Raw genomic sequence first — 27779 nt, 5'->3', positions numbered from 1 at the left:
TAAGGAGCCTGAAGCAGTGACAGAAAGGGGCTTCTCCTACTCCAGGAGACCTACTGGCACTTTTTGCCCTTAACTTTAGGGAAACTTTGCACTGAGCCGCAGGCTACACAAACTGCATTCACTTGATTTCCTCTGGACACTGGAAAAGGGAGACATCTCCAGTGATGGCAAGGGGAGCACTGCTGGCAGCCCTGGGCCTGTGGATCCACTACCTCACTGCTCCCTGTACAGCTACTGCCACGACACAAGCCACTGTCCCAAGTAAGTCTGAGTCCTTGGCGTGGGAGAAACACTGGAAGCTGCAAGACAATATCACTTTTGCAAACATCAACTGAACTTCTGTTTGTGACTTTATACTAAAGGGGGGAGTGCTGGGGATGTGCACAGGGGAAAGGGGGGCTTCTGGGGACATGCACAGGTGGGTATCAGAGCATGCATGGGGGAGACAAGATTGAGGTGCAGTGGGCATGTACAGGTGGCTGTTGGGGATATGCATGTCAGAAAGAGAGGAGGTTTGGGGGGCATGCATGGTGATGCCCAGGGTTATGACTAGAGAGATGCAGGGGGATGTTGGGTGCATTCACAGGAAGGAAAGAAGCATTGGGGCATGCACAGGGGAGGATGTGAGATGGACAGGAGGGGGTGTTTGGGGCATGTACGGAGGAGAGGTGTGGGGCAGGCAGGAGGAGGGTGTGGAGCAGGCAAGAGGTTGTTTGGGGGAGGGTGTGGGGCAGGCAAGAGGTTGTTTGAGGGAGGGTGTGGGGCAGGCAGGAGGTTGTTTGGGGGAGGGTGTGGGGCAAGCGGGGGGACTGGGGGCATGGATAGGGTGGCTGTGGGGCAGGCAGGAGGGGACTGGGGGCATGCACAGGGGAGGGTGTGGGGCAAGTGGGGGTCTGGGGGCATGGATAGGGTGGCTGTGAGGCAGGCAGGAGGGGGCTGGGGGCATGCACATGGGTAGCTGTGGGGACGGCAGGAGGGGGCTGGGGGCATGCACAGGGGAGGGAGTGGGGCAGGCAGGAGGGGGCTGGGGCATGCACAGGGGTGGCTGTGGGGCAAGCGGGGGGGCTGGGGGCATGCACGGGGAGGGTGTGGGGCAGGCAGGAGGGGGCTGTGGGGCATGCACAGGGGTGGCTGTGGGGCAGGCGGGAGGGGGCTCAGTGGCATGCACAGGGGTGGCAGTGGGGCAGGCGGGAGGGGGCTGGGGCATGCACAGGGGTGGCTGTGGGGAAGGCGGGAGGGGGCTGGGGCATGCACAGGGGTGGCTGTGGGGCAAGCGGGAGGGGGCTGGGGGCATGCACAGGGGAGGCTGTGGGGCAAGCGGGAGGGGGCTGTGGGGCATGCACAGGGGTGGCTGTGGGGCAGGCGGGAGGGGGCTGGGGACATGCACAGGGGTGGCTGTGGGGCAGGCGGGAGGGGGCTGTGGGGCATGCACAGGGGAGGCTGTGGGGCAAGCGGGAGGGGGCTGGGGGCATGCACAGGGGAGGCTGTGGGGCAAGCGGGAGGGGGCTGGGGGCATGCACAGGGGAGGGTGTGGGGCAAGTGGGGGTCTGGGGGCATGCACAGGGGTGGCTGTGGGGCAGGCAGGAGGGGGCTGGGGGCATGCACAGGGGTGGCTGTGGGGCAGGCAGGAGGGGGCTGGGGGCATGCACAGAGGAGGGTGTGGGGCAGGCGGGAGGGGGCTGTGGGGCATGCACAGGGGTGGCTGTGGGGCAGCCTGGGCCACGCACGGGGGGGAGGGAGGGAGGGGCGAGGGGCGCGCCGGGGGCGGGGGCGGGGGCGGGGCGGGGCGGCGAGGCCCGGATGGGGACCGCCCGTAGCGCGCGGCGCGGGCGCTGGAATGCCTGGCACGCGGCCCAAGGTCACCGTGGCGCGCGGCCCGGCCCGGCCCGGCGCGGCGGGGGAAGTCCCTGCGGCTTGGCCGCTCCCCGGGCGTGGCCGTGGCCGGGCGCGCGGGCCCTTTGCCCGGGGTGCCGGAGCCGCGCGGGCGAGCCAGGCCAGCAGTTGTGCGCCTCGTGCCCGGGGCTGCAGACACCCGCCAGGGAGACACTGGCCCCTGCCCCAGATTGCAGCAGTCCCAGCCCGGGCTCTCCTACAGCGCCGTCACTGCCCTGCGCCGCTGGAGTCCCTCCTGCTCTGCCCCAGGGGGACGGGAACCAGGCCCCTAGCCCTAGGCAGGGCAGGGGGTTGCGGGTCGCTAGGGTCTGCTCCAGCACTGACATGCGGGGACTGCTGCCAGTGAACAAGCAGGGAACTGGGTTACTTTTTTTCCCATGAGCAATGTGGCATCTGATTGCCCCCTGTTGGTGATGAAGGCACCTCCTGTGTGCTGCTGTCAGGCGGCTGGCTGGCAGGAGGTGCTCATGACCTCACAGGAGCTGGGCCCTAGTTGTGGGTGTGTGTTTATTGGGTGGGTCAAGTGGCCCATCCCGTTGCACAATAGACACAGCTGGAACATCTTGAGCCTGTTTTAAAAACCGAAACTAGTTGCAACATGTAGTAACAACGCAGTGGTGGTGTAACTAATGCCTTTACAGAAGATGAAGCAATTAGAGTAAAGTTTGAAGAGGAATATAACACATAGTGGATATATATATATAGCACACACAGAACATGGAATGGAAGAATATATCATCTAGAGAATAGTAGAATTTCACTAATTTTCACTTTTTTAATCCACAAAACTAATACACTTTCAACAAAGAAACTTTCAACCAACTTTTCATCAAAGGTGGGAGAGAGACTAATGCATTTTAAAAATCTAAGCAGTTAGAAAAAAGTTTGGACGTATCTGTTGGAAACCACCAAGTGAAACTAAGATGGTAGCTAGCTATGGCCCACATCCTCAGCAGTCAGGGCCGCCCCGTTCGCCGCAGGCATTTAAGCAGAGGGAGCTGGGCAGGGGGGCGCGGAGAGGGCTGCCTGCAGCAAATAAGGAGGGGCGGCACGCAGGGGAACTCCCCGCCCCAGCTCACCCCTGCCCCGCCTCCTCCCCGAGCACGCCGTGGCCGCTTCACTTCTCCCGCCTCCCAGGCTTGCGGCGCCAATCAGCTTAGGCACCGCAAGCCTGGGAGGCGGGAGAAGTGAAGCAGCCATGGCGTGCTCGGGGTGCTCGTGCGCGGAGCAAGGGTGAGCTGGGGCTGGGGGCGGGGGTGCCTCAGGGCGGAGGGTGGGAGGTGAGGAGCTGCCGCAAGGGGGGGTGCCTCAGGGCGAGGGGGAGAGCTGCCGCGGGGGAGGGCGCCTCAGGGCGGGGGCGCGGTGGGGGGAGGGCACAAGGTGGAAGTTTCGCCTAGGGCGTGAAACATCCTTGCACCGGCCCTGTCAGCAGTACTTAGATGCCTAACTGCCTTTGAGGATCCGGGGCTACATTTTTTCTCATTGTTGACACTTCCTTGGGAAACATTAAAAAGAAAATGAATGGAGTGATAGGGCCACAAGTTGGGTGACTATATCAAGTTGGCAAGAGCAAAAACGGGACAAATGCCCACATTTGCCAAAAAAGTCGGGACGGCTGGGACAGAGCTTAAAAAAGGGACTGTCCTGGCCAAAACATGACATATGGTCACCCTAGGCCACAGTGAAAAGGAATATATTCTCACCTTGAATCTAATCTTATTCTATCGGTGGTAATTCTAGGGCACCCATCACAATAATAGCTTAGTGGCATAAAATGAGAATTCTCTTCTCTCCCAGAGCAAATTTGTAAACATCGTTTTCATTCCTATAGCTACTTCCTTGCTTTGAAGCCTTTTTGCTTAATGTGTTAGTTCTCCCTAATAACAGATGATGTGGGAACCACTTGTGAGACCATCTCAGATCTAGCCATGCCATGAGCCTGATGTAGCATTCCTTTAAACTCTCATTGAAGTCAATGGGTGTTTTAGGAGCAGAGGACAGCAGGATCTGGGCCGCAGGAAACATAACATCTGAATCCTTAAGAAACAATACACAGAGATGTTCAAAGGAAGATTATATTTACAGGGCTAAATTCTGATCTCAGTTTAATCAGTGTAAATCTGGAGTAATTCCACCTAAATCAAAGGAGTTACACCAGTTTACATTAGTGTAAACAATTGAAAAATTTGGTCCCCAGTTTTTAATATTACTTGTAAATTCTGTGTTTGCAATAGCTCTGCCAGAGCGGCTGGTGTATGAACTTTCCAGCAGAATCTTTGCACTTCTGAGAGGGCATATTGGAGAACTAACTGCGTAGTGCAATCATAGGATCCTGTTAGATTTATTATGTATGAGAAAATCTCATATTTGGGAAACTGGCCTGTAATTATACTCCCTTGGGCATCATTATAAAAAGGGCCCTTGTGTTTATTATTGTAGAAGTCTGCTCACAGCTGCACTTTATCATCTTAACACTGTTTTAAAGAGTGATTATTTACAGTGTTTTAGGATGCTAGGACCACTGAGCTTTGTGGATGGTCCTAAAATGTAGGAGAGATGATCCAGTGTGTCTAAAGGATGGGAAAGTACCCCCAGTGTCTTATTTTACAGACATACCAAATGCACTTTAGGGATGCAGTCATTCCACAGGGAATGACTCGGGCTTTGAACCAGCGTGTGCAGACATTTGTGCCCACATGGAGTCTATCTGAATCCTATGGAGCAATGTGCAAGTGCAGTAGTTAGCCCACGTAATATTTATTGCAGGATTTAGGCCACGGAGTTCTTTCCTCACGTGTGGGATCAATAAACTAAGTTGAAGCTCTTGCATACTGTAGTTAAACAATAGCCTGCTTTATGGGTTGTTTTGTGGAGTTGTAACAAACAGTGTGATTCTATTGTATTGTTTAAACCACTCAGATCAAATCAAGCATGATTAGTTCTGTAATTTAGTCCTTGCAAAGGCATTTCACTTGTCTGAGTTACAAAACTTTACTTTGTTAGGGAACATGGGCTGATATAAGAAGCTTGGTGGGGTATTCAAGGTGACTGAGACGTGATGTTCTATTGCGCTTTATCAGCTGTAGGACTAGTTATCTCAGCAGAACTCTCACTGTTGTTTGTGTCAATATTTGAGCATATGTGTGTTAATTTCAATGGAGCTGTGCCAGCCGAGGATCTAACCCATGATGTTTTTATGTATCTAACAATTTGTGTATGTAACATGATGAATGATGAAATTCTTGTTTTTCCAAGATTCCTTCCTTAATCCACAGTTCAAATCCATTGATCCATAGTGAATAATTATTTAGATCTTATGATACTTCATATCCTACACCTACATGGGGTAGTTCTGCTTGCTCAAAATTCAATTCTCAACCCACCCAACAATAGGGATCAATTCAATGAAGGACACAGTCTTTCTGCCATTGAAGTCAATGGTAATTTTGCCATTGACTTCAGTAGGAACAGGATTGGGTCCATAATGCTCGATTCTATCCTTCCACTTGAGTCAGGAGCCATTTCAATGTCTATAGAAGTCAATGGGAGTCTTTCTTTTGGCTTCGTTAGGCAACAGATCAGGCCATAATGTCAGTGGAGTTACTGCTGATTTTCATGGCTGCAGTACTGCCAACCTCATGCGGTCAAAAATCACAAGTTAACCTCAAAAAATCATGAGCTTGACTTAAAAATCACAAGGATTTTTTAAAAAACAATAAATATTTATTTTGCTTATGGGTGCTTATGGGAACACTTGTTTCACTTGTAGATTCCTCCCCACCAAGAGGGCTAGAAAAGTATACTTTTTAACAAAAGGAAACTTAAGATTCTCTTGTAGCCTCCTGATTCCAGCGCCAGGGCTTTAAGAAAAACACCAAATATTGTGAGACTTGGGATAAAATCATGAGAATGGGCAACATTGCTAGGGCAGTATCAGAAAAGCAAGTTCTTTCTGTGCAGAATCTTCACTTGGCCTGTTCATAACACTTCTGCTTCCTTCAATTACAAAAATAAAATAAGAAACAAAACATTGTAGATTGTTATTTTGACTGGCTCCCGGACAAATATTATGGTTAAAATGTGTACAATAAAAAGCCCAGAGTGAATTTCATGGCAAGAAAATTGAGTTTCTTTATTGTGCATCATCCCTACACAGATAACAAATGCCAGAAAATTATACTTTGTATTTAAAAATATGCCTCTAAAAGGTACTGCAGCACTGACTACAATGATATTATTAATGTGCATAAAGCAACATGCATGCTTTCATACCTTGCTGAATCAGGACCATAGCAAATATTAATTTTTAAAAAGGAATAATTTTGCACTTAAGTCACCATTCCCTATAAGGCCTTGTCTAAACACAAAGTTGCACCATCTTACCTAAAATTGGTTGAAAACCTCTGTGTGGATACTCTTCATTTGACTGAAACCTGACTTCTATCAATTTTAGCTTATGTCCATTCTGTGCCAAATTCAGCTAAATTAATATAAGCCATTTTAAACCAATAAAAGATTGGAGGGACAATGCAGCAGTTTCACTAAATTGTTTTTAAAACCCACTTTTAGTTAAACTGACGTGAGTTTGTGTATAGACAACGCTACATTTCTTTGGCTCTGTGTAAGAACTCAATGGTTAAAACCCTGCATCAGAATTTCCTTGCAGCTAGTTTACAAATATGAAACTAAAGTGGTGTGATGAGATTTTCTTCTCTTTATGGTCCCTACAATCATTATACCTTCAAGAAAAGGTATTATTATTCAAACTAATTTGTGCTGGTACGACAAGATATTGCTTTTATCCTTTGATCAGAGGCACAAATTGAACTGGCAAATTTTAGTTTTCTGAGTGGCTGTACATGGCTGTTTAATAATGTGTCTTAGCTGGGCCTACTTTTTGCCCATAGACCTTCTTTGTTATTTTAAAGCAGTATGTAGTTCATATGTATTTAAGCACTGTTCAGCAAGGGAGATCTAGGTTAGATATTAGAAAAGATTTTCCTAACTATAAGGATAGTCAAGTACTGGAACAGGTCACCACGGAAGATTGGGGAAGCCCCTTCATTGGAGGTTTTTAAGGATAGGTTAGACAAACACTTGTCAGGAATGGTCTAGATATACTTGGTCCTGTCTCAGTATGTGGTGAGGGACTAGATGACCTCTTGAGGTCCTTTGCAGCCTATATTCAGTGTGTGTGTGGTGTATATGAATGAATGTGTGTACACATGCACGCAGGGTGAAATTGCAGATTCTAAATGGTCAGAAGGGGGAAAGAATTGTAATTGTAGTGAATTCTTGTTTTAAGATGTGAGTTGCAGCCAAATCATCTTATGCTGTGATCTAATCAGATTTTGCATGCTAAACAAAGGGAGGTCAGGCCAGTACTTGAGGAAGACCTCCAATGAACACCTCAGAACAGCAGGAAGTAATTATTGGTGACTCGCACATACATAATGTACGCTGAGTAAGTAACTACCTGGTGTACTTTGCTGCTGAAGATGCTGCCCTTCAACTGAGTCCCTGACCATTTGTGGCCACTAAAGAGTCCATGGCACTTATTGTAAGTACAGGGTTGCTAATCCTGGCGGTCTAGATGAATCACTATTCATTTTGACTTCCTAGATCTCCCCTGCAATTTCAGCTGCACATAGTAACCACCTTCTCCTCCTCTGACCAATGGCTCATGGCTTTGCATGGTTACACGGTTGATGTGGTCGCAGAGGTGACTTCATTTCAGTGGTGGATGAAATGGTCCCTATATATAAAGGTGTTTTATGAGGCTGAATTAATGAATATTGGTAAAGCACTTGGAGCTCCTCCAATGAAAGGTGCTATAGAAATGCAAGCTCTTCTTGTTAATAATCACATACACATCAACGTAAGAGCATTCCTGGGAGTTAAGTGTATTACAAACTAGAGGGTCTATTCCATGCAGTGTGGTAGTTGTGTCAGCCCCAGGGTATTAGAGAGAAGGTGTGTGAGGTAGTATCTTTCTTTTAGAGGGTATACGCTCAGCTACTCAGAAATAATAGCCTATGTATTGAAATGGACACACTATTAAGCAGATGCCAGTTTAGTCTATATTTTGGATGATTATCAAATAGTCTTAATGCAGTGGGGAATTGCCATGTAGTAGCTAAATACAAAGAAAGTAAAGGGAATGCAGCTGGAGTATTCTTGTTTGCCTTCCTGTATGAAACAGGACCTTACACATGCAAAGTCTTTATGAGGGTCTGTGCATTTCATAGTTGAAAGCTGCTTTTATTCCTTTTTAAGACTTTATTGAGTCATCACTGAGTGGAAAGTTAAACAGTTTGATGTTTAACTAAGAACTATTCAGCCTTCAGGGCTTTCTCTCTCTGGGTTGAAGAAAAATGATCCTAGTTACTCTAAGGCTGTTTTTCAGAAAGAGGGTAATGGATTAAAGAGATAATTAACATTTGTGGTGAGAGTGAGAAGTTCTGAATGGGCTGTACATGGGCGGGGGGCAGAAATCCCCAAAGGGGGCAATTTATAAGGAATAGATAAAGCCAGGTCTACACTAGAAACTTTTACTGGTATTGCAATGTCATTTAGGGGGTGTGACTTTTATTTCTTTATTTATTGCCAGTGTCAGGGCCGACTCCAGCTTTTTTGCCGCCCCAAGCGGCGAAGAAGGAAGCGGGGGGGGGGAAGTAAAACCACGATTGGCAGCACTTCGGCGGCAGCTCTACCATGCTGCTTCATTCTTTGGCGGCAATTCGGCGGCTGGTCCTTCCCTCCAAGAGAGACTGAGGGACCCACCGCCGAAGACCTGGACGTGCCGCCCCTTCCAATTGGCCGCCCCAAGCACCTGCTTCCTGCGCTGGTGCCTGGAGCTGGCCAGTGTACAAATGTCAAGTGCCCTAGTGTAGACAGTACTGCTGGCATGAAAGTGCTTTTGCCCATATAGCTAATATTGTTGTATCGCTGTTTATTTGTGATGCTGGATGCTAACACCCACAATAATAGTTATGTTTTGTTTGCAGGACTTCAGAGCACATGCAATACTAACAGTTTAGGCCTCAGTTCAAGAAGGTAATTTAAGCATGGGTATAACTTTAAGCACATGAGGAACCCAATTAACTTCAGTGCATCTACACAAGTGCTTAAATTTAGGCATTTGCTTAATTACCTTGCTGAATAAGGCAATTTAACTGAACACAAAAGGTTGGGTTTTAAATCAATGAAGCATATATAATACATGGAATTACATATATAATATATGAAATTTACAGAATGACAATATTGAAAAATATAGATACCAAGCAGGAAATATTCTCTCATTCTTAACATCTTCCTTCCAGAAAATCAACTTTCTGTCATGGAAAAAAATCAAGCAAAAATGGCCATTATTTGTGTGTGTCTTGCAAAATGCCATACTTTGTATCTTTGTGTTCTCTGCTCTGGGTCTGAGCATTTAATGATTATATTCCCAGAACTCTGTGAAATCCTGCTGCAAATGGTGCCAATAAACAAACTGGTAAACAGAACTGAGCAGTATTGGCTTTTGCTGGGTTGAGAAGAGGAGAAATCAATATTTGCTAAAAGGAAATCTGCCAACTAAGGCCCCAGTTCAGCAAAGCATTTATGCACATGTCTAGATACATCTCTGTTCAGCAAAGCCTGTAGTTAATCACAAGCTGAAGTGCTTTGATGAGAATAAGGATGGCCTGGATACATCAGGGCCTAAAAAGGGGCAGAAATATTGGTTTCTAGTTTTTAGGAGAGTATTCTAAACAGAGGAAATACTATTATAAAAGTGTATGATTTTTATACTGCACTGAGTGTGAAATCCAAATAGCACTCACTTTCCTCCTTCCTCTTGTCATAAAAATGAAAAGCAATTTATATTTTTATTCTGAAAGCAGAGGAATTTCTCCAAGAAAGAACTGCTCATTGCATGCATAGCATACCACATGCCATGTTGGGTTGGACTAGATGACCTCCTGAGGTCCCTTCCAACCCTGAGATTCTTTGATTACTAATATGCCCTTTCTCCTTCCCTAGAATGGATAGAGAGCAGCTTTTCTTAGAAAGTTGGTTATCAGATTGTCTGACGTAATATTGCCTTTGAAACATGGGCTTCTGTTTTGTTAGCTCGGTTTTAATCCCCAAGGCTGCCTTTTGACCTTCCCACTTGCTTTTTTTTCTTAGTCAGAACAAACTCAGACACCCACATTGAATAAAAGCATGGATGAGTTTGCTGCTACTCATTAATTACTGAAGAATCAGTTTGTTATTGCTTAAGTGATTTTCATTAAAGCTGAAATTATGGGGAAGACACATCATCAATACTATGAAGCTTATTAGGACCTCTTCCCCCACCCCTCAATTTGAAACCCTTGGGCATTTCTCCACAATCCAGTGCTAATTGCTTTTCAGATGCACCAGTTTTATCTCTTCCATTAGGGATTAAAATAGAAGCCTAAAATAAACACATACTCCTATAATTGGTCAGTTTCTACTGTCCTTGTTCTGGCAGGGAAATGGGCCTTAGAGTAGGGTGAAATTGATTTTACCTTGTCTTCTGACATCTTTAGATCTGTGATGATCAAAAGGTTTGGGTTTTTTTTATTATGCATTTTCCTAAACCTGTTTTAATACCTGTTTCCAATATGCTGTCTCCACTATAGGAAGCACCATAGAAACAAAGAGAGACTTTGAGGGGATCGAGAGCAAATTTTCCTTAAGGACAGCTGACGAACCTGATGATGACATCTGCTACTTGGTCCCTGGTCAAGAAGACACTGTGGCACGATGCAACTTCAACCATACCAGTAAAACCTTTGTGGTGATCCATGGATGGACGGTAAGAGGAAACTTCTCCTGGAGCTGAGCTGCAGTCAGAACTGCTATTGATGTCAGTGGGAGCTCCACACACGCAGAGCGACTGCAGTGTCAGGCCCTGTAGTGAGTTACTTGCATAAGCCTGGTGCATTTCAGTGCCATCCACTGAAATGCACTGAAACTTTAGCCCGTGGCAGACGTGTGTTTACAGTAAAAAAGGGTTTTACTTTCCCCACTGTATGGCTCCTTCAGCATTTGGGGGGTGGCGACTCTCTCTCACTATATGTATGTGCAGCATCTAACCCAGTGAGGAGCCAATCTCAGCTGAGGCTTCTAGGTGCTACTGCAATACAAATAATAATGTGAAATCTCTTTTCAGGTAACTGGAATGTACGAGAGCTGGGTCCCAAAGCTGGTGGATGCTCTGTATAAGAGAGAACCCGACTCTAATGTCGTCGTTGTAGATTGGCTAAGTCGTGCCCAGCAGCATTATCCAGTATCTGCTGCCTACACTAAACTGGTGGGAAAGGATGTAGCAATATTTATTGACTGGATGGAGGTAAGCACTTGTACAGAGTGCTAGATCACTTGGATTGTGTAGGTGCTAGGAGTTAGACTAGTTTAACGGTACAGTTTAGTTTGTTCTATCTCCATTCTAGATTTCTTTCAAGAGGAACTTCAGGCCATTCAGAAAGTGGGTGTGATTTTTCTAGCCAAAGATTTAATAATGGAGGCAAAACTAGGTACATGTTCTACGTGGCTCGCACACACACGTCTGAACTGCTTTGGAGAGATCACAACTGGAAGAGTGTGTGTTCATTTGTAGTCATTTCAACAGTAGAAAGATTCTGATGAACCAGCGGGAATTCAGAGAGGCATGGAAAGGGATGGAGGGGTTGAATTATCAGGAAAAGTTAAAAGAATTGAAGTATAGCTTTCCTAGAAGACAATGAAGGCAGGGCACATGGTAAGAGGAACTGACATTGGTGCAGACCAACGGTCTAAAGTTAGGCACCTAAATCTGTACTTAGGACTGATTTCATAGTTGTTGAGCAACCCCAGTACACAATGAAGTCCACAAAGTGTGACTGGGGCAAGAAGGAGAATGCTGTCCCTCGGGGGGCCCGGGACAAATCAGCCTCCCCGCTAGTCTCCTCAGCATCCGTCCAGCACGCCCCCGCCGTCTGCTGCTCTCCTCCTCACCGTCTGCCCGCCTGCTTGCCTTCCCATTCGCTTCCTCATCCCTCTTGCCCTCCCACCTCCCCTCGCTGCCTGCCTCCTCACCCCCTCCCGCCTGCTCGCCTCCCCGTTCGCCTCCTCATCCCGCTTCCCCTCCCGCCTCACCTTGCCACCCGCCTCCTCGCCTGAATATCAGGACAAATATCAGGACTGATCGTACATCAGTCGGGATGCAGGACAAAGGGCTAGATATCTGGACAGTCTGATTTTTATCAAAGCACGGGGCCCGCCAAAGCCCAGGGCAGCCGCCCCGATTTGCCCTACCCAAGGGACAGCTCTGAATCGGGCATATTGATTCCCTGAGCAATATTGAGCTACTGCCCAACATCTTGTTTGATGGAGGCCAATACCACATGCCTCGGGAGAAGTTGCAAGAAACCCCATAGTTGGATAATTAAGAAATAACATGCTCTTTGGAAAATCTCTTCCTAAGTTCCATCTGTCAGTGATGAGCTTATGTCCTGAAGCATAAGTGTTTATATACATAAAATGTCTTAATCCTCTCTGCATCTTTGGATGTTCTCATTATCTATCTAAATGTGTAAGGCCGTGGCTTCACTGGGGAAAAAGGATGTTCTTAAATTACGTTCACTAACACAAGATAAAATCCTAGTAAAAAGGCAGTTCGGAGTCTTCACATGAGTTAGCAGGTCAGGATCAGAACCCCGCTACCCCGTAGGCTAAGCCCACTCCTCGGGGGAGGGGTTTCAGAAGCACTCAGTGCTCAAAAGCTGGCCTGCTCTCCTCCCATTGATGTCGTGGCCAATGCCGAGTGCTTTTGAAAGTCCCCCCTACACCTTTTTAAAACCCCATTAAGATCTTAGACTCAGCAATCCATTGTTCTTGTATTATAACAGGAGTCTACCAATATTGGAATGGCAGAAGGAGAGGGGGTTTTTATTGTAGGGTGGTACTAGGGGACAAGGCTAAGAAAAGGAAAATCTAGGATAAATAGCAGGAGACATTTCTTAGTGGTGAAATCTCTTAAACTATGGAATAGCCTCCCAAGTGCCAAGTGGAAACCCCTCACCTGGGACAGGTTAAACTAGACTGGACAAAGCACCAGAAAATATAGCATAGGGAACAATGCTGCTATGGTATCAGGGTAGTGCTGTGATTCGTATGAAAATCAATTATGGGATATGTGCACAGCTCACCCTTTCTGAGCTGGGCAGTGATGAGAGCAGCATATATGAGGTCAGCCTTGCTTGTCATTAATTTTCTTTAGGAGAAGATTTTCAAAAGCACAAATGGGAGTGAAAGTGCCCAACTCCCAATGGCTTTCACTGGGAGTCTATCTGCCTTTGTGCCTTTGAACTATAGAACCACAGGGTTAGGGGGAACCGCAAGGGTCATCTTGTCTAGCCCCCCAAATCTGCCATTAATCTTTTACATGGCACCTAATCCTGTCCCCACTGAAATAAATGTCAAACCATATTGTCTTCAGTCAGGGACTGAGTAGGTTTACAGTAAATTGCAATTTTTCAGATACTTTTTCTGTCTTAATTGTTTTGGTTTTGCACCCTTGGAATTTAAACTTTTTTTTTTTTTAAATCTTCCTTAGGAACAATTCAATTACCCACTCGACAACCTCCATTTGCTGGGCTATAGTCTTGGTGCCCATGCTGCTGGGATTGCTGGAAGTCTGACCAAAAAGAAGATTAACAGGATCACTGGTAAGAAAAACCCTGCTATGCGGTTTGTGCGCTCACAAAGAGAGAATGGGGGAGCTTGTTTCTCCCCTGGCTTGAATATTACCTTCTTCTTGAAATTTGGTTTGGTTTTAGCTAGGGCTGTTGATTAATCACAGTTAACTCATGCGATTAACTCAAAAAAATTAATTGTGATTTTAAAAATTAATCGTGATTAATCGCAGTTTTTTAATCACACTGTTAAACAATAGACTACCAATTGAAATTATTAAATATTGTGGATGTTTTTCTACATTTTCATATATATTGTATTCTGCGTTGCAAATGAAATCAGTGTATATTATTTTTTATTACAAATATTTGCCCTGTAAAAAACAAAAGAAATAGTATTTTTCAATTCACCTCAGACAAGTACTGTAGTGCAATCTTTGTCCTGAAAGTGCAATTTTCAAATGTAGATTTTTTTGTTACATAACTGCACTCAAAAACATAACAATGTAAAACTTCAAAGCCTACAAGTCCACTCAGTCCTACTTCTTGTTCAGCCAATTGCTCAGACAAACAATTTTGTTTACATTTACAGAAGATACTGCTGCCCACTTCTTATTTACAATGTCATCAGAAAGTGAGAACAGGCATTTTCATGGCACTTTTGTAGCCGGCATTGCAAGGTATTTACATGCCAGTTATGGTAAACATTCGTATGCCCCTTTATCCTTCGGCCACCATTCCAGAGGACATGCTTCCATGCTGATGACGCTCGTTAAAAAAATAATGCGTTAATTAAATTTGTGACTGAACTCCTTGGGGGAGAACTGTATGTCTCCTGCTCTGTTTTACCCGCATTCTGCTATATATTTCATGTTATAGCAGTCTCAGATGATGACCCAGCAGATGTTCATTTTAAGAACAGTTTCACTGCAGATTTGACAAAATGCAAAGAAGGTACCAATGTGAGATTTCTAAAGAGAGCTACAGAACCCAAACCACCAAAAAAGAAAATCAACCTTCTGTTGGTGGCATCTGACTCAGATAATGAAAATGAACATGCATCGGTCCGCACTGCTTGGGATTGTTATCGAGCAGAATCTGTCATCAGCATGGAGGCATGTCCTCTGGAATGGTTGTTGAAACATGAAGGGAGGGACCATATGACTCTTTAGGTCATCTGGCACGTAAATATCTTGCAACGTTGGCTACAACAGTGCCATTTTGCAAACTTTCAGGTGACACTGTAAACAAGAAGCAGGCAGCATTATCTCCTGCAAATGTAAACAACCTTGTTCATCTTAGCGATTGACTGAACAAGAAATATGACTGAGTGAACTTGGAGGCTCTAAAACTTTACATTGTTTTATTTTCAAATGCAGTTATTTTTTGTATATAATTCTACATTTGTAAGTTCAACTTGCATGATAAAGAGATTGCATTTCAGTACTTGTATTAGGTGACTTGAAAAATACTATTTCTTTTGTTTTTTACAGTGCAAATACTTGTAATCAAAAATAAATATAAATTGACTGCTGTACTCTTTGTATTCTGTGTTGTAATTGAAATCAATATATTTGAAAACGTAGAAAATATCCAAAAATATTTAAATGTATTCTGTTATATAACACTGCGATTAATCACATGATTAATACGATTAATTTTTTTCTCTCTCGATAGCCCTAGTTTTAGCAATGGTGATTGTACCTATGTTTTATGCCTTTTATTGTTGAGTTGCGAGGCCTATAGTGATTATTGATTTGTGTGATGATAGGCCCTACAGGCCTGAGCCCCACTGCGCTAGGCACGGTACTTTGACCTATGCAGGCAGGAAAACTCCCAGTTTGTCTGTGGGTCTGTCTTCACTGCAGAGCTAGCTCAGGCTGTTACTCTGATATTGCCTCTAACCTCCTTCCTGTCCACCCGCAGAGTTTTGTGTTGCTTTAAACCCAGGTTGGTTGGCCCTACTGGGGCTATTGGCTAGATCACAAGTGCTGTTTTGACTTGGGTTGGTAACTGTAGCAGGGTGGACCCCTGCTCTGGCCCTGAAGGGGTTAAAAACAGCCCTGGGAAGGGGCCGATGCTTGAGAAAGCAGCTTTTAAGCTGGGCTGATTGGGAAGTGGCTGCAGCTGGGCCACACCCCAATCAGGCCCAGCTGGCCCCTATAAGAGGCTATGAGCCAGAAGCCCAAGAACAAACAGTCTCTCTCTAGCTGTAGAGGGAGAAGGGCCGGGCTGTAGGGAGCTACAGACAAAGTACCTGAGGGGAGCAGGGCTTGGGGACAGGCTGAGCAGCTGGGGAGCTCCAGCCTGGAAAGCCCCAGGCTGTGGCCTAGCATTGGGCTAACAGGTACTGGGGGTTGCAGAGGGCAGCCCAGGGGTAGGCCAAGGCAGCAGGTCCAAACCCTCCTTGCCAGCAATGAATAGGCTGATACTGCAGTCTGCCCCAGGACATGGGGCTAGACAATGACTGGCAGTAGCCATACACTGAGGCAAGGTGGGGATAGAGGGTGGGGGTTCCCTGAGGAGGGGAGACCCTGAGAGAAAGGGGTTACCACCAGGGGGCAGCACCCCACGTAAAAGGGCACCGGGGTCCAGGGAGGGACACGGGGCCAGAGAACAGGCGGATCACTGGCCTGCAGAGGGCGCTCCGTGCTGGAAACCAAGCTAATTCCCCGGGATCACCCGCAGGAGGCGCCGCAGGGGTGAGTTGACCCGTTTACAGTAACCCATCCACTTTGCAGTGAGGACACAGGCTAACTCACTCGAGTGCTGATAGTCCTCCAGTGCCTTCCCACAATTCCTTTCCCTTCCTCCTCTACATATGCCTAGAAAGACAGAACACACTTCTCACAATTCACTAGGAGAGAATTGTAGAGCAGCTCAATTCATTACAACACAAAGAATCATGGGATATTCCCCCAGAACCCCAGTGTTCCCCCCAGGTGAGTGCAGCACTATACCAGTGAGGACACAGTAACTTGGGTAGGGTATTGCAGTGTTGATGCTCACACTGAGGTGAAGCTAACCCCAGTGTTCAGACCCAGGTGCTGAGCCCCTGAGTTAAACTTAGAACTGTCCTAGCAACGTTAACCATCTGTTTTAGACACGTTTGCCATTATGTTATGGGAATTTGCACAGTAAGGGAAGTGGATGTAAGTGTCACAATTGAGGCTTTTATTTACTGTTAGAGCAGGTCACTTTTTTACTTTTGAAATTGATGTAATTTTGAAATTTGAAATTTCTTTAAAAATCAGGAAAACTGACAATGATTATTTTCATTATTCATGTCCGTCCCCCCCATACACACCTGTTTTCATACCAGCAGGTGAGCTGGTTGAAATATTTCAATTTTTTTGACATTTTGAATTTTTAAAATGTCAGGTTTTTTTCAAAATCTGGAAAAAATGGGAAAACATTTTGAGAAAAGTCTGTTTTTTTTTTCACCAGCTATAAATACTGCAAACCTGTAAGAGTTAAACTGCCTTATTTCTTTACGCATCTTTTATATACACCATATTCTGTGTAATAATAATAATGAAGCTTTAATGTCTGTATTTAATACTTTAGCATACATGAATGTGTGCTTTCATTAATGTATTTAAGGAGCTGATAATGCACACAAAACAACTTTTAAACTAAGGCTCCCCAAACTTGGGGACTGTAACACAGATTACATCAATTTCATCCATTGGTTTGGATTTTTTTACTCCCATGAAGGTTTAGATCCAGCTGGACCTAACTTTGAATATGCTGAAGCAACCACGCGCCTCTCCCCGGATGATGCTGATTTTGTCGATGTCCTACACACCTACACCAGGGGGTCTCCGGATCGCAGCATTGGGATACAGAAGCCCGTTGGGCATATTGACATCTACCCAAATGGAGGAGGCTTCCAGCCAGGCTGTAATCTAGGTGAAGCTCTGCGCCTGATTGCAGAAAAAGGCCTTGCAGGTAAGGCTAGTTTGGAAAGAGAAGGCTAACACCTGTCCAAGTGATCTTGGAGTGGAGTGGGAGGGACTTCCAACAGCACCTAAGGGCCGGGCTACACTGCAGCTGGAAGTGTGAGTTCCAGCTCAAGTAGACATACGTATGCCAGCGTTGATTGAGCTAGCATGCTAAAAATAGCAGTGTTGCCATGTCTATGTGGGCGCTGGGATGGTCTAGCTGGCCCAAGTAAGTATCTAGGGTCCTGGATGGGATTGTACTTGGGCAACTCGTCTGTCCTGTCACCTGCGCTGCTCCAGCTATGCTGCTATTTTTATTGAGCAAGCTTAATCAAAGCTAGCACGCTACATCTACCAGAGCTGCTAATTGCTCCTCCTGCTCCAGCCTAGATGGACCCTTCGCTACTTAGGAGCATAAATCCTATTGAAAGTCAATGGGACTGGTGCTCCGTAGGCACTTGTGACAATCCCCTCACAAGGCCCTCATCTCAAATAGATTGTTTTATCACTGATAACTCTGACTGGGTAATCTGATTCTCTTCCTTCAAAGATGTGGATCAACTGGTGAAGTGCTCTCATGAACGCTCCATCCACCTCTTCATCGACTCCCTCCTGTACGAAGACAAGCCAAGCCTGGCCTACCGCTGCAACACAAAGGAAACCTTTGAGAAGGGGCTGTGTCTGAGCTGCAGGAAGAACCGCTGTAACAATCTGGGCTATACAGTCAACAAAGTGAGAGCCAAGAGAAACAGCAAAATGTATTTGAAGACTCGCTCTCAGATGCCCTATAAAGGTAGGTGGCAGCCGTTTCATTGTGGAAAAGCGATTTTTTTTTTTTTGTTCACGCTGCGTTGTGTGGGAGGAGAATGATGATCTTGCTTCTTTGCAAGCTGAGATCAGGAGATGCTGAGCTATTGAAGATCTTTGAGTTTTTCCCTTAAGGAGAGGAGGGTGGGGAAATTGATGTAACACAGTGTTAAGGGATCCAAAGGGAAAAGGTCCTATCTTGTCTAGTGTAGTCAGTATCTCTGCTTGGAACAGTCTGACTCTCTGAATTTTTCCATCTCTTTCTTTTCCAAACTGTTGCTGGAAAAACTAAAAGCAAACCAAAGTGCGGCAAGTGACTTGTTCTGAGATGTGCAGGCATCAAACTCACACTCTATAGAGTAATGCCTGTGCCAAAGCCTGCCACTGCAAGACATACACTTTTTTTTTTCTAATTGCCACAGTGGCTGGTCTGAAAAGGAAATTGCTGGAAAGAATCTGAAAGCTTTCAGCCAGGGAGGAACTGTTAAAGGTAGATGGCTAGCTAGGTCAGCTGAGTAGCATTAACAGTAACATATGAAGGACCCAAGTATGGCTGTGCCACAAGCACTGAGTAAGGAGCAGCAAGAAGCTGCACTACTCCAGAAGTAAACCAAGGACAAGCACTACTCCAAGTTTCTCTGGTGCTGCCAGTGTTGGAACAGTGGTCAGACTGGAATTTGTGGGTATTTACAGTGCAGTGGTGATTCACTGCGCCAGTTACAACAAACTTCACAGGGACTTTTTGCACAAGAAAGAACTACCCCTTTGAGTCTGGGTGTGCAGGGTTAGCCCCAGCACTGAGACACATGAACCTTCCCCATGAAACGACACCAAGCCAGCACTGAAGCCCCAGCAAACCATTTATATTGCCATTCCAATGCCAAGCGGTAAATAACCCTGAAGTATTTGATTCTGCCATCCTTGCTCCTGTTAAGTAATCCTTAACACAAGAGAGTCCCCTTGATGTCTGTGGAACTACTCACATAACAAAGGGCTAGTCAGCTTGAGCAAGAGTGGCAGAGCCACACCAGGGTTTTGCCAAGCTGTCAGGTTTGCTAGTCTCTCTCTCTCTCTCTCTCTCTCTGCAGGCTGTTCTTAATGATGAATTTTCCTCTTCTGTTTCTTTCTCCACCCAGTCTTTCATTACCAGGTCAAGGTCCATTTTTTTGGAAAGGTGAATGTGACCAAGACAAATCAGCCATTCCTGGTCTCTTTGTATGGCACTGCCGATGAGAGCAAGAACATTGCTTTGATACTGTGAGTATCAACGGAAATCCAGACAAGCACAAGTACAACCCACTGCTCAGGCTGTCTCCTGCTAGGCTTGAATCTATTGCAGCCCCAACTAAAGAACCTGTCTCTCTAGCACAAGCAGTAGAGACTTATGCTTTGAGCTCTTGTGGTTCAAATCTGGCTCAGATAGCAGCTGTCAGCCGTGCAGTACTGAGGCTTAGCATATAGTCTCCATAAGGGCCACTTTGATCAGAGATTTGAAAAAGAAACATCAAGTCAGGCTTGTGGCTCGTCATAATCAAAAATTCTCCAAGCCAAAGAAATTCAAGACCTTATTGTGACATCAGTCTTCAAGCAGAGCTCCCTACACTACGATAGCTTGGATTTGCTGTTACACAAGAGCGGTGCTCTTTTTTCCCCCCCCCATGGTAGAGCCTTAATGTCCTGTTCCCACTAAATTAAAGGCAAAGACTTACATGTAACTTAACATAGAGTTTTGTTGTCCAACATGGGTCTGCCACAAGCCGCACAGATGGGGGTGCATAGGAGCTGACCAGCAACAGATTGACTCAGAGATGGGAGCTAGGGTGGGTTGTAAGGGCCTGAGCTGAAGTCAGTGGAAAGATGCCCATTAACTACAGAACACGTTGGATCAGGCCCAAAGTGAGACAGAGCATGCTTTCTCATCTCTGAAAATACAAAGGCCTACTCACTTATTTTGTAACTTTTTATTTTTTTCCACAGACCTGAAATTTCCACAAACAAGACCTACTCCTTCCTGGTTTACACTGAGGTCAATATGGGAGATCTCCTCATGCTGACATTGCAGTGGGAGAAGGAATCCATTTTCAGCTGGTCAGACTGGTGGACCTCCTATGCTTTTGACATCCAGAGGGTCAGAGTGAAGGCAGGAGAAACGCAGAAAAAGTAATTACAGTAAAAATTGAATATTGGATTTAATTGCCAGTGTGTCGGGACTCTCAAGATACCTGGTGGGGGTGGAAAGAGATTAGGAGCATTTATTTGAATAAAAGCCAGGAGTCAGTCACAGGTACACGCTGTTTTTTGTTTGTTTTGTTTGTTTGTGCTGCTCTAGTGATGCAAAGAGCCATCAACCTGGCTCAAGCAGCTAATTAGGTTAGGTTTACAGATGTTTCACATCACTGTAGCATCTCAGTGATTCTGGTCCCATAAATTGCACTCAGCACTATTCAGCCATGCACTTAGGTATGTGGCTAACATTGAGGATATGAGTAATCATATGGACTTCAGTGGAACTATTCATGTGCTTAAGAACCTTGCTGAATCAGCAACTTTGATGGTATTTGCAGACCAGCTCGCCTCCCTCCTTCTGAGCATTTGTGTAAATAACACTTTCATCACAAAGAATGTTCATGAGAAGGGAGGGACTCCTGAACACCCTTCCACATTTGTATTCTCACAGGAAATGTGTGTGTGTGGCCATCTTGGAAACTCTTTATTTGCTTGGGAATCCTCTGATCAGGAGGGCAGCAACTACAGCATGTGACTTTGTTGTGAATGAATATCGCATACCCAAAGCAGCACTCATGAGTAGTTCAGAAGCAGAAATGCATTCACATAAACCAAATTTTGAACAGTGACCATATTCATAAAGTTCGAAATCTGTTGGGAGAAAATCTGAACCAAAAAAGGAACTTAAATCTGACCAATTGTTTGTAGTGTAATACATCCAGCTCTGAATTTGGTACAGTAGTAAGTTTTTCAAAATACACAGTAATGAGAGCTGGACAAATATGGAAAAAATAATCAACAAGTAGCTTTGGCCAATAAAAGCAGCTGCTGGGTTTGGGTGAAATTGGCAACATACTTCATTCACAAAGTTTCAGGGGAGCAAGATTTTTAACCAAGAATGTTCAGAGAAAGCAAGTCACATGAATATTCATATGTGTAAACTCCTAGGCCAGAATTTGCACAGGAAGTGAGGTTCTTACAGCCATTTAAAAAACATGTCATTAATCACAAAGGGTAAAATTCTGTGCAGAGGGCCTGCAAAAAGTCCAATTTACCTCCTTTCCCAAATTTGTTTCTGCGTGTATAGAAGTGCTTTCCTGAATCAGGTCCCAAGAGCCTGGTTGCTCAGCATCTTGCACTGTGACCCTTTAGGAGTTGAGGTCATTCAGCACTTTGCAGAATTGGGCCAATAAATGACACAATTTGGCTGCATGCAGTTTTCACTCTAAGTGGAGTAGCCATTTGTCCATAACAGTGCATTGAAACAAGTCAGTGTCTTTTTAAAATCTCTTACCAGTGAAGTTTCATTGTACCTAAGTTCTCTAGAAACTGCCTGTGCTGTTTGAGATTGTACAGAATTTTTATAAATGACATTACTGGAATGTTTAAAAACAAATATTGGTTTTATTTTTCACATAGGATATCTAATGTTGTTTTTAGCACTGTGTAAATAGATTTTTTTGGTTTGTTGGCATTTTAAAAAAAATTTAGTTTGGACAAAAATGTTTTGTCTTGGTAAAATAGTTTGTTTAGACTTTTAAATGTTTTGGATTAAGTAAAATTTAAAGGAAATTTTGAAATGGAAAGTCATTGCAAACTGAAATTTAAACATTTTGTTAAAGTGTCAAAACAAATTTTTCAATTTTTGGAGGGCGGCGGATAGAGGGGAGAGTAGGGTTGAAACTAAAAACTTGGCAAAATTGGCACAAATTGGTGAAATGTTTGTTACCAAACCGACCGTACTTTTTTTGCTGAAAAAATTTTCAGCTGAAAAATTTCTCTAGCCATTCCTTAACCAATTGCTCATGCATTTAAGAAACAAATGATCCCATCCTTGACAAAGGCACACTGTTTCTGGGCATTGGTTGCATTTTAAGAGCTAAAACGGTTGTCCCTGCTCAGCTGTGTGAAAACTCTTATGTTTGATCTGCAGGATGGTGTTCTGCTCTCGCGATGGGATCTCTCACCTCACAAAAGGGAAGGAGGCTGTGGTATTTGTGAAATGCGCTGCTAAGCCCAACAATACAGACACAGGGTAAGAGCTCTACTGCAACATATGATGCCACACAGACAAATCAATGAATGTAGAATGTTGTTTTAAGGATGTTCTCAGTATTGGCTGAAACCAGGCAGTGCTGAAAGTCATCATAGACTCAGTCATAGACTCATAGACTTTAAGGTCAGAAGGGACCATTATGATCATCTAGTCTGACCTCCTGCACAATGCAGGTCACAGAATCTCACCCACCCACTCCTGTATCAAACCTGTGTCTGAGCCACTGAAGTCCTCAGATCATGGTTTAAAGACTTCAAGGTGCAGAGAATCCTCCAGCAAGTGATCTGTGCCCCACGCTGCAGAGGAAGGCGAAAACCCCCCAGGGTTTCTGCCAATCTGCCCTGGAGGAAAATTCCTTTCCAACCCCAAATATGCCGATCAGCTAAACCCTGAGCATGTGAGCAAGACTCACCAGCCAGACACCCAGGAAAGAATTATCTGTAGTAACTCAGATCCCACCCCATCTAACATCCCATCACAGGCCATTGGGCATACTTACTGCTAGTAGTCAAAGACCAATTAATTGCCAAAATTAGGCTATCCCATTATACCATCCCCTCCATGAACTTATCAAGCTTAGTCTTGAAGCCAGATATGTCTTTTGCCCCCACTACTCCCCTTGGAAGGCTGTTCCAGAACTTCACTCCTCTAATAGTTAGAAACCTTCGTCTAATTTCAAGTCTAAACTTCTTGATGGCTGTTTATATCCATTTGTTCTTGTGTCCACATTGGTACTGAGCTTAAATAATTCCTCTCCCTCCCTGATATTTGTTCCTCTGATATATTTATAGAGAGCAATCACATCCCCCCTCAACCTTCTTTTGGTTAGGCTAAACAAGCCAAGCTCTTTGAGTCTCCTTTCATATGACAGGTTTTCCATTCCTCGGATCATCCTAGTGGCCCTTCTCTGAACCTGTTCCAGTTTGAATTCATCTTTCTTAAACATGGGAGACCAGAACTGCACACAATATTCCAGATGAGGTCTCACCAGTGCCTTGTATAACAGTACTAACACCTCCTTATCTCTAGTGGAAATACCCCACCTGATGCATCCCAAGACCGCATTAGCTTTTTTCACAGCCATATCACATTGGCAGCTTAGTCATTCTGTGATCAACCAATACTCTGAGGTCCTTCTCCACCTCTGTTACTTCCAACTGATGCCTCCCCAGCTTATAACAATAGTTCTTGTTATTAATCCCTAAATGCATGACCTTGCACTTTTCACTATTACATTTCATCCTATTACTATTACTCCAGTTTACAAGGTCATCCAGATCTTCCTGTATGATATCCCGGTCCTTCTCTGTATTGGCAATACCTCCCAGCTTTGTGTCATCCGCAAACTTTATTAGCACATTCCCACTTTTTGTGCCAAGGTCAGTAATAAAAAGATTGGTCCCAAAACCGATCCCTGAGGAACTCCACTAGTAACCTCCTTCCAGCCTGACAGTTCACCTTTTAGTCCGACCCATTGTAGTCTCCCTTTTAACCAGTTCCTTATCCACCTTTCAATTTTCATATTGAGCCCCATCTTTTCCAATTTAGCTAATAATTCCCCATGTGGAACCGTATCAAATGCCTTACTGAAATCGAGGTAAATTAGATCCACTGTGTTTCCTTTGTCTAAAAAATCTGTTACCTTCTCAAAGAAGGAGATCAGGTTGGTTTGGCACGATCTACCTTTTGTAAAACCATGTTGTATTTTGTCCCAATTACCTTTGATCTCAATGTCCTTAACTACTTTTTCCTTCAGAATTTTTTCCAAGACCTTGCATACTACAGATGTCAAACTGACAGGCCTGTAGTTGCCCGGATCACTTTTTTCCCTTTTCTTAAAGATAGGAACTATATTAGCAATTCTTCAGTCATACGGTACAACCCCTGAGTTTAGATTCATTAAAAATGCTTGCTAATGGGCTTTCAATTTCATGTGCCAGTTCCTTTTAATATTCTTGGATGAAGATTATCTGGGCCCCTTGATTTTGTCCCATTAAGCTGTTCAAGTTTGGCTTCTACCTCAGATGTGGTAATATCTACCTCCATATCCTCATTCCCATTTGTCATCCTACCATTATCCCTAAGCTCCTCATTAGCCGTATTAAAGACTAAGCCAAAGTATTTGTCTAGATATTGGGCCATGCCTAGATTATCCTTAACCTCCATTCCAACCTCAGTGTTTAGCAGTCCCACTTCTTCTTTCTTTGTTTTCTTCTTATTTATATGGCTATAGAACCTTTTACTATTGGTTTTAATTCCCTTTGCAAGGAAAAATTCTACATGGCTTTTGGCCTTTCTAACTTTATCCCTACATGTTCTGACCTCAATAAGGTAGCTTTCTTGTGAGAAAACAGTCTCATGAGATTGCCACATTGACTTCCATGGTAACGCTGGTTAGTGCTAGGTGAGCTTTGGGAAGCGTCTGAACTTTGCCAAGGTTATCAAAACTCAAGTGACTGAATATTTGGTCCTGGTTCTCTGCCACCCTGTATAGTCATAGACCCCTGTGCAAAAGGAGAGCACAAGAGGTGTAAAGCCCTACCAGGCTTACATCCATGCTTTGCACATGAGGGGCCAAGTAGGATATAAAGTGATGCCTTCTAACTCAGCAGGAAACAAGCACACTTTTGTCTTCAGGACCAGTTGCGGTTTCTTTTAAAACATGTCCATCTTCGTTTGGGCTTTACAGCTAGGTTTCAGACTGTCAGTGGTGGGGCAGTATTTGATACAGTAGCTATTTTTAGGTCTCATGGGTGCACCTGCCTATTTAGGTCTCAGTTCTCCATAGTGATGCACTAGGCCCTCACTCCAGGACCAAGTCCCATTGAAGTCAATGTGAACTGTTGGCGCTCAGCACTTCTATAAAAATCAGGTGTGTGTAATAATTAGTGACCAACAGCCATCAAAGAGTTGAGCAGGTAACATGTTGTCACACTAAACAATTGTTTAGACTTTGAAAAAATCCCGCAAATAAAGCAAATAAATAAATAAACTGCTCCTATTTCTCTTTTAGAGACGAGTCTAGACCTTAAAGAAAGATCAGCTCATAAATTTTCTGAAGAATGAAGTGGATGAAACATTTCTGCTTTGGATGGAAAAATAATCCCCATTATGTCGGGTGTTGAGAACTGAATGTATTGAAATATTTAGCAGCTGTAATACTGCTGGCCTTTTAGTCTACTATTCCTAGTTATTCTAGTAGACTCTTTTGTACAGAGTCTCAGAACACACAGTGGTTACTTAACTATAAAGAACATATTAGCCAAGTAGTTTAAAATACATCTACAGAAAGTGTAACATCTTGATTACCGGGAAGAATTAAGAGTTATTTTGCCTCAAAATACCACCTTGTAACAAGGTTTCTTGATATGATGTACTGTATAGCAAATTCTTAGTATTTATTGAAAAGTCTCATTTCTGGGCCTGTATTTTGGCTTTTTAAACTTGATTTGTTACTTTTAAAGATTTTTCTAAAACTGGACAGATGTCTGTTTTTGTGGTTGGGCAACATCCGTTCAGCTAATTAATGAGTTTAAAGACCCTTCGCTGACCCTCGCTCAAGGTGGTCAAATATATTTAGCATTCGGGAAAGCATATACCTGCTCTTGCTAAGGCTGGTACTCAAAAGATGCCCAGGACTGATTGAATATGGAAAGAGAAAATTCTGGATAATAATGCATTGTACTTTGCAATGCAAAAACTCCAGTGCTGTGAGTACTGATTTATCCTTAGGTATGACCTGTTAATCTATACTCTGTTAAATAGTTCATCCTGCAATAAATGTCCAGTCATAGGAGATGCTAGCATTTTCATTGTCCTATGATGATATTTTAGCATTAATGGGTAACATCTTTTTCAAATAAAGCCATCTAAACTCTGACATCGCTCTAGGTTAGGGGCTTCAAAAGAAGTAACAAACTGAAAACTGCAGGGAACTTATTTTCATCACCTGTTTACAACACCAGTGCAAAATGAGGTGAAAACCAGACCATTCTGCTCTGACCCTTGAGTTTCAGTCTTTCGAGCCACAGCTGTTCTAGCCTTGTGTTCTCCTGTATTTTCCAGACATGAAAATGGACAGGCTGCATGATCATCCTTCCCTTTGCTGATATTCTTGTTTCCAAAGACTACTCTCTATTTATTTCTTGCCTATGACAGGGGTAGAAGCTGTGAGCTGCAAGATTGTCTGAAATGTCACAAATTTCAGTAAGGTGCAGGATCTAGGCCATTCAAGGAGCCTGAGTGTATTGTTCACAAAACACAATGCTCTGAGATCACTTGAATTAAAAGTGCCACAAACAAACACACAAGTACTGTAAAACTGAAGGGTTGGGGTTTTTTATAATAAATAATGTATATTTATTCAAATGCCATGAAAAGTTCAGTAGCCTTCTTCTATTAAACCATGAATCAAAAATTGGGGAGGAAATATGAGCTAGAATATGATTACAGAGCCATTTTTCGTAATCCTTGCATTTATTACAAAGCATATGGTGAAGGTGGCATTTGTGCTAAGTCATCCAGAACAAAAAACGACACCTATCTGTATGTTATTTTTCAATCAACATACCATTAGCGGATCAGGTGAACAAAGAGCTAACCCAGTGCAATATGTTGGAATGCCAACAACTCAAAAGGTGCTAAAAATGTGATGTCTTAACCCAATGAATTATGGCTGAGAGAGGTGTTGCTTGGGTATTGGTGCATATCACTCAAGACCTCTAAAAGTGATAAAACAAAGTGATTCATATTTCCAGTTGACATTGCTTTTACTTGCATTTTCCTGAAAGATGAACTCTTTGGAAAGAAGATGTGAGGACATGTATACTTTTAATACAGGATCTAATAAAACACCTACAGCACTTGAATGCCCAATGGTGAAAGGTCTCTATACATGTGGACACATGATTTAGCTTGAAATGTTATTTATTACCTGTAAATATATATATTTTTATGTGTGTAAAGGTAGTTTGTATATATTGCTGAGATTATCAAGACTATCTCCATTTATACAGTTGTGTGCTATTAATCCTGTATATAGCTTTCAAAAAGCTACTTAACTATGCTTATGAAATAATGCAGTGTAATATGCATTTTCTAAAGAAAGCATCTCAGTTTTGTACAGAATGGAAACCTGAGATTTTAATAAAATTGTCAAATTAA

At 44.1% G+C, this 27779-nt stretch overlaps 1 protein-coding gene across 1 annotated transcript; it reads left to right on the top strand.

Annotated features, from left to right (window-relative positions):
• On the top strand, window positions 1-27779 carry LPL (lipoprotein lipase). Its single transcript, XM_045021108.1, has 10 exons — window positions 1-261; window positions 10548-10723; window positions 11081-11260; window positions 13505-13616; window positions 17301-17534; window positions 18078-18320; window positions 19471-19591; window positions 20312-20494; window positions 22494-22595; window positions 25630-27779. Exons 1-10 carry the CDS (start codon window positions 165-167, stop codon window positions 25646-25648), a joined length of 1467 nt encoding a protein of 488 aa, XP_044877043.1. The 5' UTR covers window positions 1-164; the 3' UTR covers window positions 25649-27779.

Source organism: Mauremys mutica, chromosome 6 (genome assembly GCF_020497125.1).
Source record: "Mauremys mutica isolate MM-2020 ecotype Southern chromosome 6, ASM2049712v1, whole genome shotgun sequence".
In the NCBI taxonomy this organism is placed as follows: domain Eukaryota; kingdom Metazoa; phylum Chordata; order Testudines; family Geoemydidae; genus Mauremys; species Mauremys mutica.
The sequence above is the reverse complement of the archived record's forward strand: the minus strand, read 5'-3'. Positions and strand labels throughout refer to the sequence as shown.